Source organism: Parus major, chromosome Z (assembly GCF_001522545.3).
Source record: "Parus major isolate Abel chromosome Z, Parus_major1.1, whole genome shotgun sequence".
Classification (NCBI taxonomy): Eukaryota; Metazoa; Chordata; class Aves; order Passeriformes; family Paridae; genus Parus; species Parus major.
The window spans coordinates 27,086,239-27,101,044 of record NC_031799.1 but is presented as its reverse complement, the minus strand read 5'-3'; the positions used below and the strand labels follow the sequence as shown (position 1 = coordinate 27,101,044).

At 34.7% G+C, this 14,806-nt stretch overlaps 1 protein-coding gene across 8 annotated transcripts in view; it reads right to left on the bottom strand.

The window, feature by feature from the left end:
• RIC1 (RIC1 homolog, RAB6A GEF complex partner 1) overlaps nucleotides 1–14,806 on the bottom strand; it is a 46,853-nt gene that overhangs the window by 30,858 nt on the left and 1,189 nt on the right. For 6 of the 8 annotated variants that reach the window (XM_015652964.3, XM_033511360.1, XM_015652959.3 and 3 more), the window contains exons 2-3: nucleotides 5,615–5,722; nucleotides 1,481–1,557 (exon numbers count right to left, since the gene is read on the bottom strand). The exons of 1 other annotated variant lie outside the window; for it this stretch is intronic. In XM_015652964.3, the coding sequence (XP_015508450.1) occupies nucleotides 1,481–1,557; nucleotides 5,615–5,722 (185 nt within the window). The remainder of the gene's footprint in view (nucleotides 1–1,480; nucleotides 1,558–5,614; nucleotides 5,723–14,806) is intronic. One more of the 8 variants, XM_033511359.1, reaches the window with a different exon arrangement.

Sequence of the window (14,806 nt, the reverse complement as noted above, 5' to 3'; positions counted from 1 at the left end):
TTAAAACACCCCCCAACTTTTCAAAAAGAACAAGAAAAACTCACAGTAAACTACTGCTTATTTTTCTGCATTATGTAATGTACAGCTATGGATATATTACCACTTTATTTATTTAGACAAGCTGCAGCAACATGTTGTCTGGCTTTTCCCCTGATGACAGTAAGCCAGAAGTGAAGAGTCAGTTTGAAAACTGCTATTCAGTTTTCAAGAGGCAAGTAAAGTACTATAACTTGTCTACTTTATTCTTAAGTTTCCAGAAAACAGAAAAGCAAATTGCAACGATAAATTCCAGTTAATTCCAGAGCTCTGAGGGCTATTTCAGAAGTCAAAAGATGCCTTATAGACATAACACACTTATCTAGTGTGTATAACAATTATCTAGTCAATAAAGGAAAATTCACTTTGAAATAATATACTACCTGCTAAGTAATTTCTTCCTATATATATTTGTGAAAGAGGACAGATTTTGAATTTAAATACTTTTTAAAACCCCATTTATTTTCTTTCAATGTTCATGGTTTAACAGTTACACTGAAAAAAAAAACTCAAAATGTCTTCCTCTTACACGACATCCTAGGTTATCCAACATTCCACAGACAACCATGTGGAGACACCCATGATTCACTCCATGAATGTGAAAAAAAAAACCAAACTGATTTGTTTCATCATAATGATGAAGACATATAGTGGGATATATTAAAAAAGAAGAATATCTAGCCAATTAGAAATTGAGAGTGTGTTACTATTTGCATAGATGAATTCAATCCAACCCATGACTACATATTCTGCCCATCTAAACACACAGACAGGTACACATATATTACTTGAAGTTTTAATCTGCCCTAGGCATTTCCCAATTTTGCAAAACCCGAAATCAACTACATTTGTCAACCACAAATACACCCAAAATACAGTCACATTTAAATGCATAAAATGTATTCTATTATTCACAATAAAGAAAATAAGATGAAACTGACAACATAACACACTGCCCCAAAAATACTTACGTTCTTACTAAAAAGTATCCATTTGCGTTCAAAAATGCTGGGATTTTATTTCCTATTTCACCACTCTCTAAGTTATGAAAATATCAGAGACAGGATCTGTTTTTGAATTGCACCTTAATAGTTCCTAAGACACAATTTTTTTCAACTGAGTTATTCAAAAGGAATTATTAAATCTTGTTGCAGTTCATGAATGCAACAGATTACCTCAAATTACAAAATTAGACAATTTAAACCCTGCTATTAAGGATTTTGATAGCTTATAAAATGGATCTAAGGAATCATACTAGCGCACAGCAATCTAATTAAACACAGTTTCTCCCCTCCACTGATTCTAACTTATAGGAACAATGGTTCATATACTCACCAAATGTTAAAACATACTCTGTAAGGAAATATCTTTTATCATAAGATTTGCTTAAGAGTTGTCTAGTCATATTGTCACGCTGTGAGGATGCAAAGTTTAAAATACTTACTTGGGATATATTGGCTCATAAAGATACTTGTCTCTTGCTGATGGGATTTCAAAAAATAAGATGTATCCATTCGCAGTCTGAAAGAGAAATACTGATAAAATACATATCTAGCCTCAGATTGCGTATAATCTGTTAATCTCATGTCATTTCCATATATGTTTCATATACTGAACTCAAATATACATTCATTAAGACATTTAAAATACTGTGCGTTGAAATTAATTCCAGGTAAAATCCGTACCCGTCCTTAAAGTCAAGTGAATAGATTAGGCAGGAGGTTGAAAAATGGACAAACATTGCTGTTTATGCACAAGTCCATCAAAAATTTTCCTCTAATTGATACAAGTCTATAAAACTTGACAACTATTCCAGACATTTAGAACCTGGGCACATAATTCATACCAACTACATGAATTAATGCAGAAAACAAAGTAGAAGGCGGAAAGTACCTGAATAAATTCTCCTTTGAACACATACAGACACTACTGAGTGCAAAACGGTTTACACACTGTCTCTCAGTGTTGGTCATCCAGGTAGTTTACAAAAAGCCTTGCATCACTTATCTGTAGCTACCACAACACCTGTAATAATTCAATCCCAAACATATTCAAGCCTATACACAGGGAACAATTATAAATAATTTAGTTACATGACGTTCCAGTCATACCTAGCTGCTTGCATAAGCGTGAGAGATGTATATGACCAAAGAAGTGTTACTTGTTTACAGCATAAATTTATTTTCCAGGCAAATTGGTAAATCCATTTTGGTTAAATAGTATTTCCATCAATTATTTTAATATGGGCTGAGCATGTATCCAAAGCACTGGAGACAAAAAGCATTGAAATGAATGGTTTCATGTTTCTTTGCAAGATTGGTTTCCTTTTCTTTGAATAAAGCAACAGTCTTGTTAGCTTAGTATATCATTTCATAGATGCTGTGGCTTTCCTCAGTCAAACATTTTGCTTTAGAAAATTTGTAGTTTGGCTTTGAATTCCAAGAAACACTATTATATCATTCAAAGTGAGTATCTTTTTCAAGCAAGAATAAAATTTGAACCATAATGGTGAGCTTGAGACAGGGTGACAATAAATGGAAGCTTTTCTGTGTGCTGTAATAGCATGTTCTGGTATTATGTGATAAAGAAACGTGTTCATTTCTAACACCTTTACAGGTTCTTTCCATTACATCATTAAATATTTAACCTGTAAGTTATCTTATCCTGGAAAGAAGAGTAAAACAATACTGTGAAGTATCTTTATACTGATATTAATGTACAAAGGGCCTGACCGAACACTATTCAAAGCACAAAGTTGCTATTGTTACATTTCTAAATAGAACCTCAAATTCCATAAAGTGGGGAATGAAATACAGAAGGCATTCAAGCTCAGACTTCCGGCAAATTGATCATATTCATTTACAGAGGTTTCATTGCTTTAAAAATATCTGAGTGAAGCTTATTAAATAAGTAACGACCACTGTCATCCATTCCCATTAGAGTGATCCTTCATCTGATCACTCTAGCCTTTGACAGTCAGAAGTACAAACACTGAGAATCTTGCCAGGGATTTCACAACATGGTTTCTTATATGCTACCATGTTTAATAAAGCTCTTGCCTTACCTATGGGAACGCATGCTGAAGAGCAGTCTGTATTGGAGGACTGCCTGCAACGTGTGAAGGACCAAAATGCCTCCTATACTTCTCTGCAACATCTTTGGGTCAAGCATCTTGACCCAAATCCTGAGTTTGATTTACTGCTAGAATTAGCAACCTAGGATATATAGACTAATCTAGTCAAAAAATAGTATTTCCTACTAACACTGTTACAAAAAATTGCAAAGGCAGTTTGAAGGAAGAAACTAGAAAACATAAGGGGGAAAAAATAAGATCTGCCTTGGAAATGTGCCAACAGTTTAGCACAGAAGATACTAGTACAAAAAGAAGTCAGAATTTCTAGGGGATGGTGACATTGTGAAAACTGATTACCTTTAAAGCTACTTGAGGTATTTTATGTAGCCGGATACCAAAGTCTGCCTGCAGTACAAATATTATCTACCTCAAAGCATATGCTGCAAAGTGATTTGTTTTCACAGAGACACTGAATATTTGGGCTGTCAGAAACAAAAAAAACCCATGGTATATCACCAGTCAGGTGGACATGAAATCCAAACTACACTCTCCATCACTAAGTCCCCTTGGCTAAGAAGTACATACTAAGCCTCAACCTTCTTAAAAAATGAAGTTTTATTACAGAAAATTACTACAATCAAGTACTCATGAGCACAGGCAGTAGCAGGTGAGAAACATCACCTAACTCAGCTTTTAAACTAAAATTTTTAGCTGTTGCACAGGACTTCAGAAATTAAGTGAAGCTAATTCAGTTCAAAATTACTGGGTTTTTTCATTAAAAACTTGCTTTTCTGTTGCTCCTTCTTTTGAATGTGTTAGTTAAGAAAAAAACTTGTTCACTTGGACAGAACTCTCCTTGGGGATGAGAGTATCACATATGAAGGGACACCTTCTTCATTAAGCTCCAAAAATGGACTTTCTGTCCTGTCTCACTAACAAAACCAGTGTATTCTAAATGTGGTCTTTCAGTAGGACTCACTAACTGTTCCAAATTAAACTATACAATTTTTTTAAAGTATACTGCAAAACAACTTATGTCAAAATCACCATAACAAACATGCTTGACTACATATCATATGTATACATACACCCAGGGATGAAATACCATCCTAAGAAACATGAAGAATATTAGACATCTTATTATACTCATTATTTTATAAGTGATGACCATTTTGAATTTTAATTCACAGAACTTTAGTTTACAAACTGAGACTTTATGGGCATTTAGATTTTGACACTATCTGCCAAAAAGAACACTGTACATTTAGTTGCAGAAAAACTTTCAAGTGCAGTGACCAGAGTAGCAGAAACTAAAGGTTACCTGGCTGTCTGCTAAACCACAAGGTCTCTTGAGCAAATAGATCACAACATCACAGAAAAAAAACCCATTATACGCAAAGTAATTAAATATAAAAATTAAAATTTCCTCTGAACTACTAAATAAAGTTTTAATTAAAAGGTGTTTGAATATACATGCTGCAATATAAAATTAAAGAATTATTTTTGATTCATAGCAAAAATGACAGAAATCTTTCTGACTTTATTGATAATTACTAGTAGTCACTGAGAATATAATCTGGCACTAACAGAAATACTTGACTTCATTGATTTCATGAGATACTTCTAGGCAATTTAAACATTTTAGATTAACTACTCACTTGCATTACACAAAAGAAAACTGGACCATGGGAAGCTTAACTAATTTATGATTACTATGACACTGCTAGAGACATAACTACTCCATAAATCATCTGGTGTTTTCCACTAAGATAATAATATCTAATTTAAGAACTGGTCCTGATGTTAAGACCTGACCAAAAGACATCAAGAGGATTATCCCATATTGCAACTCTCACAAACTGTACTCACACCTTTCTTATGTTCACCTTGCACCTCAAACTTTAAATACTGCTGAGATAGTCCAAAGTGCTATGAACACAGCGTCAGCTATGAAACAAGAATTTATTTCCATGTGACACAAGATCTCATCTCTAAGATTCTTAACAGAAGAGTTCATGTATCACTTATCACTGCCCTTGTTTCCAGTTCTCAGTGACTAGTGCAATATTTTTTTATCACCAAAAGCCAGTAATAAGGCCACAGTTTCATATCTTAAGACCCACATTTAAACCCTATTTATCAAGCTAAATATGATTATGTAACTTAAGTCCACAACTACTTCTTTCATTCACATAACTTTACATTACCGTACTATTTGTTATCAGATTACTAAAGTAATGAGAAGTTGTATCATCTCCTGCCAATAGATCTAACCTTTTTTTTAAGACAAAGAACCGTAGTTTTTTCTCAAAGGGAAAAACTAATGAAAACTACAGAAGAAACTACAATCATCTAAAAAGTCCTTGGTACCATTACATAATTTCACAAGACAAGTATCAATTAAACATATTTACGATCTGCAAGTTTCTACAAGCACAGAAATTGGTAACACAAAATTCTGTTTGCAATAGTTTAACCAGAATAAGAAGGAAAATTTCTACTTACTGAAACAGCTATCATTGTGCTGTTAGGCCGCCATTCTGCCTGTTTATAAGGTCCAAACTGAGAAGCTGCTTTTGAAAGTTCCTTGTAGCTTACAATTAATACACTTGGCTGGAGGAAAAAAATATAAATAATTAAATCTCATATCTAAAAGACATAGGATGTTTCTTACCTTGTGCTATACCTTTAAAGAACTACATCTCCTTAACAGTTACAAATATTTCCCTTGAAAGAAGTTAAAAAAATTACTATGTATTTGACAATCCATTAGAAAATGGTGCTTTATAAAGAAAGTCTATGGAGAACTGTTGCCACACTGTCATTCCTAATCTTACCCAAACCCAGGACATTTAAATAAAATACTTAATTGCACAGTAAGGAGTCATTACAGAATACAGAAGTAGTTTTAATTTAGATAAAGCTTAAGGTGAACAGACCACATCTACAGGCTCCTATAATGATAAAGACTGCCAAATAAATTAGGATGAAATATTCTACAGTATATTTAGTACAGTCCATTTGCTTGGTTTCTGCTAAATAGGTGGGCCACTGTATTAAAGAGAATGATAATCACGAAATTTGTTTTCCAGAACAGATTGTCAGAACCTGCTGAAAAATCCATCTCTACAGTAAGCTGAAAGGATTTTGCAAGTAATGAGGTGCACCCATTAGTAGCTTTCCTCCTGAGAAGGAAGAAAAGCTTTCAGGTGATGAAGATCAGACAAAACTACCATAGGCACTAAGCCTTCATTCCCTTTCATGAATGCAGTTGAGAACTGCAACATAAAAATCTAGAGTAAAGTTACCCTTCCTTGTTCTAGGGCTTAGAAACATTCATTCTCCTTAACACATTGCACAACTGTTTCTATTTTCTTGTTCTTGGTTCAATAATAGTTTTCAGCTTAGATGGGTATTTCCCCTTCCATTTATCCTCCAACACTGGGAGGTGGAAGTTAAATTAAGCTGGACAGACTTTTTGTTTTGTCAAACAAGTTACCCCTCATCTTCATACCATACACTGTCCTAACTAAAACAATTTCAGTTTTCATCATGATTTGGAGTATCAAACATTGCACCAGAAAAAGCACACTGAAAGAGACCCAAGAAGGTACAGAGCAATCACTCATTCTACTGAAATTAACCATGATACCACTAGGCAAAGCTTCCCAACCTCCACTATGACCACAGGTGACAGAAGTTTACTGCTATTCTTGGCTTACTTGATAGAACAGCAGAAGCAGTACAACAAATATAAAAATATTAATTCTAACCACAAATCCTGTAGTGTCCATCACTCCAGAATTTCTTAAGTATCTACTACCATCCTATCTGGAATCACTTCTTTCAGATTCCTTTCAGAAAAAAAAAAAAAAGAGTTACAAACAACCTGATTTTAAAGTATGAATATTAAATAGTATAAAACAAAGCCATGAAATGTTGTCATCATGCATGTAAATAACAAGCCGAATTAGTATCACATGGGCAGCCTTAGCCTCAGTAAATTCACAGTATGACCTGGTGTGCTGCTAACAGCATTATTCTTTAAATTTCACACCAAGACAGAACTGAATTATCAAAACCAAAGTTAAACATTTATGAAGTATAACAATCACACTAATCTTTACCCTAAGAACTATTTGCACCAGCTTTTTCAATTTGTGTGGCTTCTTTTGCACCAAAATATCTAACATTAAACAGATAACTAATTATTCGTACGAGCAGATTCTTGTTGATTGCTCTCAATGAACTACACAGCCTTTCACTCACTGGCTTAGAACCACCCTAACTGCCTTAGATAGATAAAGTATAGACAAAGTATTGTCTTGGTAATCTGAATCATTAGTGCAAACTTGGAGATCATTCTTAAAGCACTTCTGTGCCTGAAGATTTATGCAGCTGGCAAAATTAGAAACTTGGTAATACACAATTTTCTTTCTATACTGCTACTCTAACAAAATATAATTACAATATTTATAGTGTAGAATTCTTGTGACATTGACTCACAAGAAAGCTGTTATTACACCTTCAAAGCTGGAAGAACATTCTACATGTACGTCAGCTACAAAATTTATACAAATTGATTTCTAGGCTTTGCACGTCACAGATGAGGACTTAAGGAGTTAAAAATGATTGCTTGCACTCATAATGTTATCTTTTTGAAGCTTGACTTCTTATTAGAAAGTAGACCCACTTTAAATTAAATAGGTCTCAAAGACTACCTAGATAGAGGTTAAATATGGAATTATTACACCGATACTATTAATTTCTACATACTCCACAGCCCAAAAGCATTCATTCAGACATGAGGAAAACACTAACATACAAATTTACCCTCCTGTTTAAAAGCTTTCCAGATATGTTTGAATGGTCTGGATTAACAAAGACAGAAGGAGAGCTCAAGATCCTACTCTGTGCTTGTGCATGAGAAATGGTAATTTTACATCTGAAGCAATTTATTATACCTAAAGTGACTGAAAATATATAATGACACAGGAGTATTTTGGTAAACAGGAATATATATATCAACCTAACTACCTCATCCAACCACAGCAAGACACTGAACATATATTCTAACATGTAAAACCAAAACCAAAGCAAAAAAAATCAAACCCAAACACCAAAACAAAACAAATAAAAAAACCACCAAAAAACAGGAGGGGAGGGGGGAGGCTAGTTAGCTAGACACCTTCCTCCTTCTAATACTCTGTATAGAAACAGTAGGGATTTAGATCCTATTAATTAGATTTTTTCCCTTAAAAATTTACTTTTTTTTTTTCTGTTTTAAAAAAACTCAACTCAACATATAAGCTTTATTAAAATTCCATAGTTTTTACTCTTCCCACTTCTGCATGCAGCTACTAAAACTATAAAGAAATGTAGTTAAGGCAACTAATGAATTATGCCCACTGTCTCAAATAAGCCAATATATTAATCCTTCTTCTTTAAAATGCTTAAAATTTACCTGCTGGAATATTAATGGCAGAGTCACAACTTTAGGAGAAACTGGATTTCAGAAACATAGCAAAGGACCTAACGAATAAAGAGTTGTTTAAAAAGAAGTGAAAAAATTTGTTTAGAGAAAGAAGTAAACACCTTCAGTTTGCTAAGGAAGAAAGAAGTCGTTCAGGAAGAATGGAGTAAGTAAGTCTTAATTCAAATTGCAATTTAAAATGCTTTCCAAAATAGATAAGAAGCATATCTAGCATTTTTAAATCTGCTGCAAATAAAATCTAGCATTTTGATATGGTATATTTTGTCTCTCAAGAGGAATGTAAGGTCAGGCAAAATAGAAGCTGCCACTCAGTTACAAAAGGAACTGTGGCAGTGGATGCTTACTGGATAAGAAAAAGGGTGAAAAGAAAAATAAGAAATGTAACCTTAAAAAGAATATAGCATAGCTGTTACTAAAGTGCAAACAAACTCTCCAGTGCAGTTAGCACTAGTTAACAGTACTGAAAAGAAACAGAAATTCTTGTTCTCACATCTAACTTTAACTCCTTCCATCAGTCAACTATCTTGGCTATCTCTTGACAAGAACATGTTCCACAGTTCTCACTCTGAAGTTTTTATGCTTCACCATAATGTCTTCCTAGCATTATTTTTTACTCATTTTTACTGATGTGAGATTGTAACAAAGCAAATCTGGTTTGCATTACCAGAAATGAATTGCACTATTTGTAAAACAGTAAGGTACCAAGACACCTCCATTAACAAAGTGACTTAATTTCAAACTACCTAAAAACTCACAGCTGTTTCATTGTCAGTTGTACATTAAAAATCCCTCTGGACTTTGCACTATGAAAGATGAGCTCTCTATCAACATCTGGAGAAAACATCCATGCAAACAATTAGAAGAACTACAACACAAACCACCACAGCCAAACCCATGATGAAATAATCCCAAATTGTTACTGTTTTACTTAATTCTACCTAACCTAATACAGTAACTTGCCCACTTGCAAAATATTAGCAGCATAACCCATGTCAGAACACTTAGCCACATATAACACAGTTTTTATGAAAAAAATCTCTTAAGGTATACAAACCCTGCAGCAAATTCTCTCACCAAACTTAGATACAGGAAATTACCAATTCACTTAATCTTAACACAAGTGTTTTACTACATTTGATGTAAATGCAAATCAAGCTGACATTTAAACCTTTAACTAAGATGTCAGTGTTGTTCTGCAGATGCCCTCTTTAAAGAGGACAAGTAGCCTTGAACAGACTTGAACAACAGCCCTCCCATGAGCAAGTGTCCTAATTGAGATGTTTACAGAGTGTTTCAGAAAATGATACATTAACCAACTGGAAAGAGGTACAGCCCTTTGACAGAATATAAAAGAATGAAAAAAATAGCTTCCCTAAACCAGAGTCTCTAGTTTGACTGCCAGTTAATGACAAACTGTGCATACTGCTGATTTTACGCCAGTAAATACTATAGAAAACTACTGGACTAAGTCTGAAAAGCAAACACATGACCTGGAAGCACATATGCAACATGGTCTTATGTACGGGTTTGGGTTTCTTAATTTAACATCAATCCAAGAACCTGCGTGGCTGTGGATAATTGTTAAAACCTAATATTCCCATCCCATGACCATATATTATTCTAGACATCAAAAATCCATCTCATAGAGGATAAAGAAGCAATTTCTTTGACAAACACAAATGTTCTGTTTAGTTTTATATGCCAAATGCTTCGATGCTTCATTAGGCTGTAGGCGTAAGACAAAAATCAAAAACACTCTTCAGAGGAGCTTATGATCTAAGTGACAAAGGCTGAGACAAAACAGAAAACAGAACTCTGGTGACACGGTGTACTTTATTTTGTCATATATGGCCTGTGCTTCACTTTAAATGCTGAAACTTTGTAAAACTACTAATAAACCAGAAAGGGTATACGGAGAAAAGCAAGCATGTGTGCATAAGGAACAGAAAAAATTGTATAAATAGACCACAAAAGGCCATTTTGTAAGTAACAGAGATGCAAGGTGGTGACAAAATGAATTTCTAAAAGCAAGGTTAACTGTAAAACCATAACTCCTTTAATTTAATTTTAAAAGTGTGTGGAAAGCTTAGAATCAACAGAGTATCCATCTAACAGAGCAGATGCAGCTTCCATCCATGCGCTTCATGGCTATTGTGAAATAATTCAGAAAATCAAAGGGCAGAATTGTCAACCACTGCCTCTCGCAAGTGCAAGTTTTCAGTTAATCTGCTGCTCAAAAACGTTGCCAAAAAGCACAGGCTTATTCTATACACCTTTGGTTTTCTATTACTGGCAACTAACTGGACACTGAAAAGTCATAACTGAGAATGCCTTTTCCCTTCATGCACATAATTATGAAACAGCTTTCAGGGGTCATTCATTTTATAATACAAGAGACACAGAAAGCCTGTAAGTCCTATTGAATAACCACATGACAATTTTGGATTTTGTTAGATAAATTCATCAATGTAACATTTGTTATATTATGTAATCAGAAATGCATCATTTTAATAGAAGAAACTGAACTGTTACTGTTACTGACAAATAAAAAGAAACTGCCTTCTCAGACAAGTGTCTAAAGGGAATAAGTAAGAGATCAGCACTTTGGGAGTTAAACTACTACAGAAGAAAACACAGCAGAATCAGTAGGATATCTTAACTTGCACTGATGCTATCTGTATCATATTGTTCACAGTACAGCCAACAGTACACAGCCAACACAACTACTTGTATCAAGACATCTGTTGTCCCATTCTGCAAATTCTAGATAAAAAGCCTCCAGAGGTTGTATCCAATTCTATTAAGAAAAAGTCACACACAATAATTCTGTAAATTATTCTATTTATAGTTCTGAGATGAAAACATAATCTTGAAAGCATAGTGAAAACATTTATTTTTAATAGTCCTTGTACAGAAACAACTGCAGATAATTTTAATGTATTTATTCATATATCTTAGGATCTGTATGCACTTTGTCTCAAGTAACTTCTTTTATAGTACAGCAAAACTCCAGGTTAGAGAGATCACTTCCCCAACAAAAGCTAAGTCCCCTGTTTTGTCCTATTGTATGCTAAGGTTTGAAGCACGCATTGACTTCAACTCTAGTACAGAAACAGCTAGAGACTGAAGAGCACATATGAAAGAGCTGTGAGAGCTGTCCGAGTATCAACCTACTCAGCATTTAAAATGAATATTTGACAATCTAGGATTCTGACATGCAGGCTTTCCCAAAATCTTATTTTAGTTCATTTAGGTGCTCTGACTCAACATCAGATCATTAGAAAAAGACACAAAACCACAAATTTAAAAACAAGAGTAAATGTCAATCAAAAGCTGAGAAGCATATAGTTTATCAAGAATTCTCCTCTGAATGAGCAGATGGGACAAGCTACTCTTGGCTTCCAAGGGCTCACAAAACTGGTTTTGACTGACAGAGTCATAGCAGATAATCCCAGCAACCTACAGGACTATTCATTAAATATTCATGGCCAGTACTTAATTCCTGTCATTGTCACAAGTTGTTAATACTGAAGAAAGGAAACGCTGAACCATATTTATACGTACAACTATGTCAGCAGATTATTCTTCCTGCACACAACTCACTTCTCAAAGGTTAGGCAGGGAACTCCACTTGCCTATGATACCTTCTTCCTTAGCTGCATTATCTTCTCCCTGCATACCTAGAGCCCTACGGGTGAATTTCTAGAATTCAAGAGATAACTAAACCAATTTGAAATTAAAGCTACAACCGTCAAAGGAGTAACACTTTCAAAGGGCTAACTACAATTCCTTTGATCCTTTCATCAACTAAATAAACAGCCTTTTATTTGTTCATTAAGCTTAACAGCCCTGTAAAAAGACATCACTAGTCCACTATAAGGTGCATTAAAATAGATGTGCAAGCAGGAAAGATCATGACAGGACTGCACAGCTGCCTTGTGAAACCTCATATTCAGTTCCCAAGTCAATCTGCTAAACAGCAATTATCTCATTATACCATTTCAGAAAGGTTCTATCATTCATTGATGTTTCTCATTTCAAGCATACAAATACTTAAAACTACCTGAATAAAAATGTTTGACAAGCTTTTCCATGCTACCAAAGAAAACAGTTACACTGATGATTATCTACAGTATGTAGACATAAAACCATTGATTTAGGGAAAATGCTTGGAGCAGAGATCTCCACAGTGGGGTGTATTTAACAAAATTCAATGGAGAGCAAGAAAGGATATTTTGTAGCACTAAAAAATAAAATAAAGTAAAAATTTTAAAATGTATTCCATTTTGGTGTTACCTCATTCTTTTCTGTTCCTTTTAAAACCCTGGGACAGCCATCCAAGAGACATGATCGGTGCCCAGAGTCTACTAGTGTATTTGAACAATGCTCTTAATAACTCTTGTAGAAGCCCTTGCATTTGAACAATGTTCTTAATAACATTATTTAACTTCTGGTTGCCCAGAATTGGTCAGGCAGCTGGACTACATGACCAATGTAAGCCCCTTCTAAATAGACGAAATAAAATTAAACTGTATTGTGTATGCTTGATAATGTGTATACTAGAACAGTAGCACAAGCCTAAAATTCATAAATAAATGTCAACATATCTGTGGGCTGTGGTTAACAACCTTTCACCAGTACTGGTTGCATGATCAAAAACATTCACCTGTGGTCTATCCACAATCCAGTCTCTCCTAACACGTCAAGAACTTTTTGGTTCAAAAACACTAGCAGAATTCCATCTGTTTTTTTCAACAGCAGTCACCCAGATTTGAGTCTTAATACCTATATTGATTCCAAAACAGGAAACAATCCACACTTTGGAATCACCTTTCCTTAGTTCCACTAGTTCTTACCGCACAGTAGGTGAAAAGGAGCTTTAAACATTGCTATGTCACCTTAAAAGTACACATACTGAATGTAAACTCACACACCTGGAAGCATTTCAAAAAGCTGCGGTTTTGAAAATTCCAAAACAGAACTTTCTCAGTCTCATCACCTCATTCTTAAATAAAACCTTTGATATATAGCAGAGATAGTAACAGGTCCTAGCAAGAACACCAGCCTGAAGGCTTTTCTGTGACAAGAAAGCAAGTCAGCGCAACCTGACTAGAACTTATCCTAGTTCCAAAGACTGTACTTCTGACAAATGAAAACATTTTCTAGAATGCAGTAATTTTATTGTATCAAAGTTCAAACATATGATTTTATGCTTCACCTTCAAAAATAAACAAGAAACTGAAAAAAAGAAAAGCCTGGGAAAAAAAAACCAACAAAACCAACCAACAAACCACATTCAGGACCCTGGCTATATACATAAAAATAATGCAAGAAATCACCTTTAAAAACGACCTTGAACAAAATCTTTATTCTTCCAGGCTTTTGATAACAGACAGTTGTCTGTTTACAGAGGCCATGAGACTGTAACACGTTTTTCAGTTAAGATCAGTCAGTGGTCAGGCCTGCCAGTCAGCACCTTCCTCAAAAGCACCCATTACAGACTGAATAAAAATCTATTTAAAAAATATTAATTACCTGTACATTTAGACAACTTTTCTCCACCAAATGAATTCTTTTAGTGCTCCATCTGTAGGCAGTCATACAATGTTTAACATTTCAAAACAAGTCTAAGCATGCAAGCTAATGAACCTCGTCCTTGAGAAAGGCCATAAAGTAAACTACATTCTAGACAACGGGGCACATCTTGTGAAGCATTCTGTGAGCCTGTTGTTTTCTAGGTCTTTCCAGGGAAAAGATCAGTTCTGCTGTGTTGACAGACTCCAACTACAGGTTCAACAACTGGTAAAAGCTAAAAAGTGTACACTTTATATACACTGTGTGCCACAAACCTTAGAAAACAGAGGCCAGATGATGATGTTCACACAGCAAAGTTACTGGGCTGATTACATGCTAGCTGGATACCTGTCTAGGTTCAAAAACCAGCATCAGCACCCCAGCTAGGAACTAGTGAACAGCCTTACTGAGCACAATAAAACGTAACATGATGGAATCTCTGCATAACTTCAAAAAAGATTTTAAGGCTATGACTGTCATTTCACATCTTTCAGTATCAGCTTTCTAAAACTGGATTGTTGGTTTTCCCTGGTAATCTGAGATGAACTCTATAAACCACCTGGATCTAGTGATATTTATAGAAAGATTTAGGGTCTAATCTAGGCAGTACGTAAAAGGATCTAGCATCA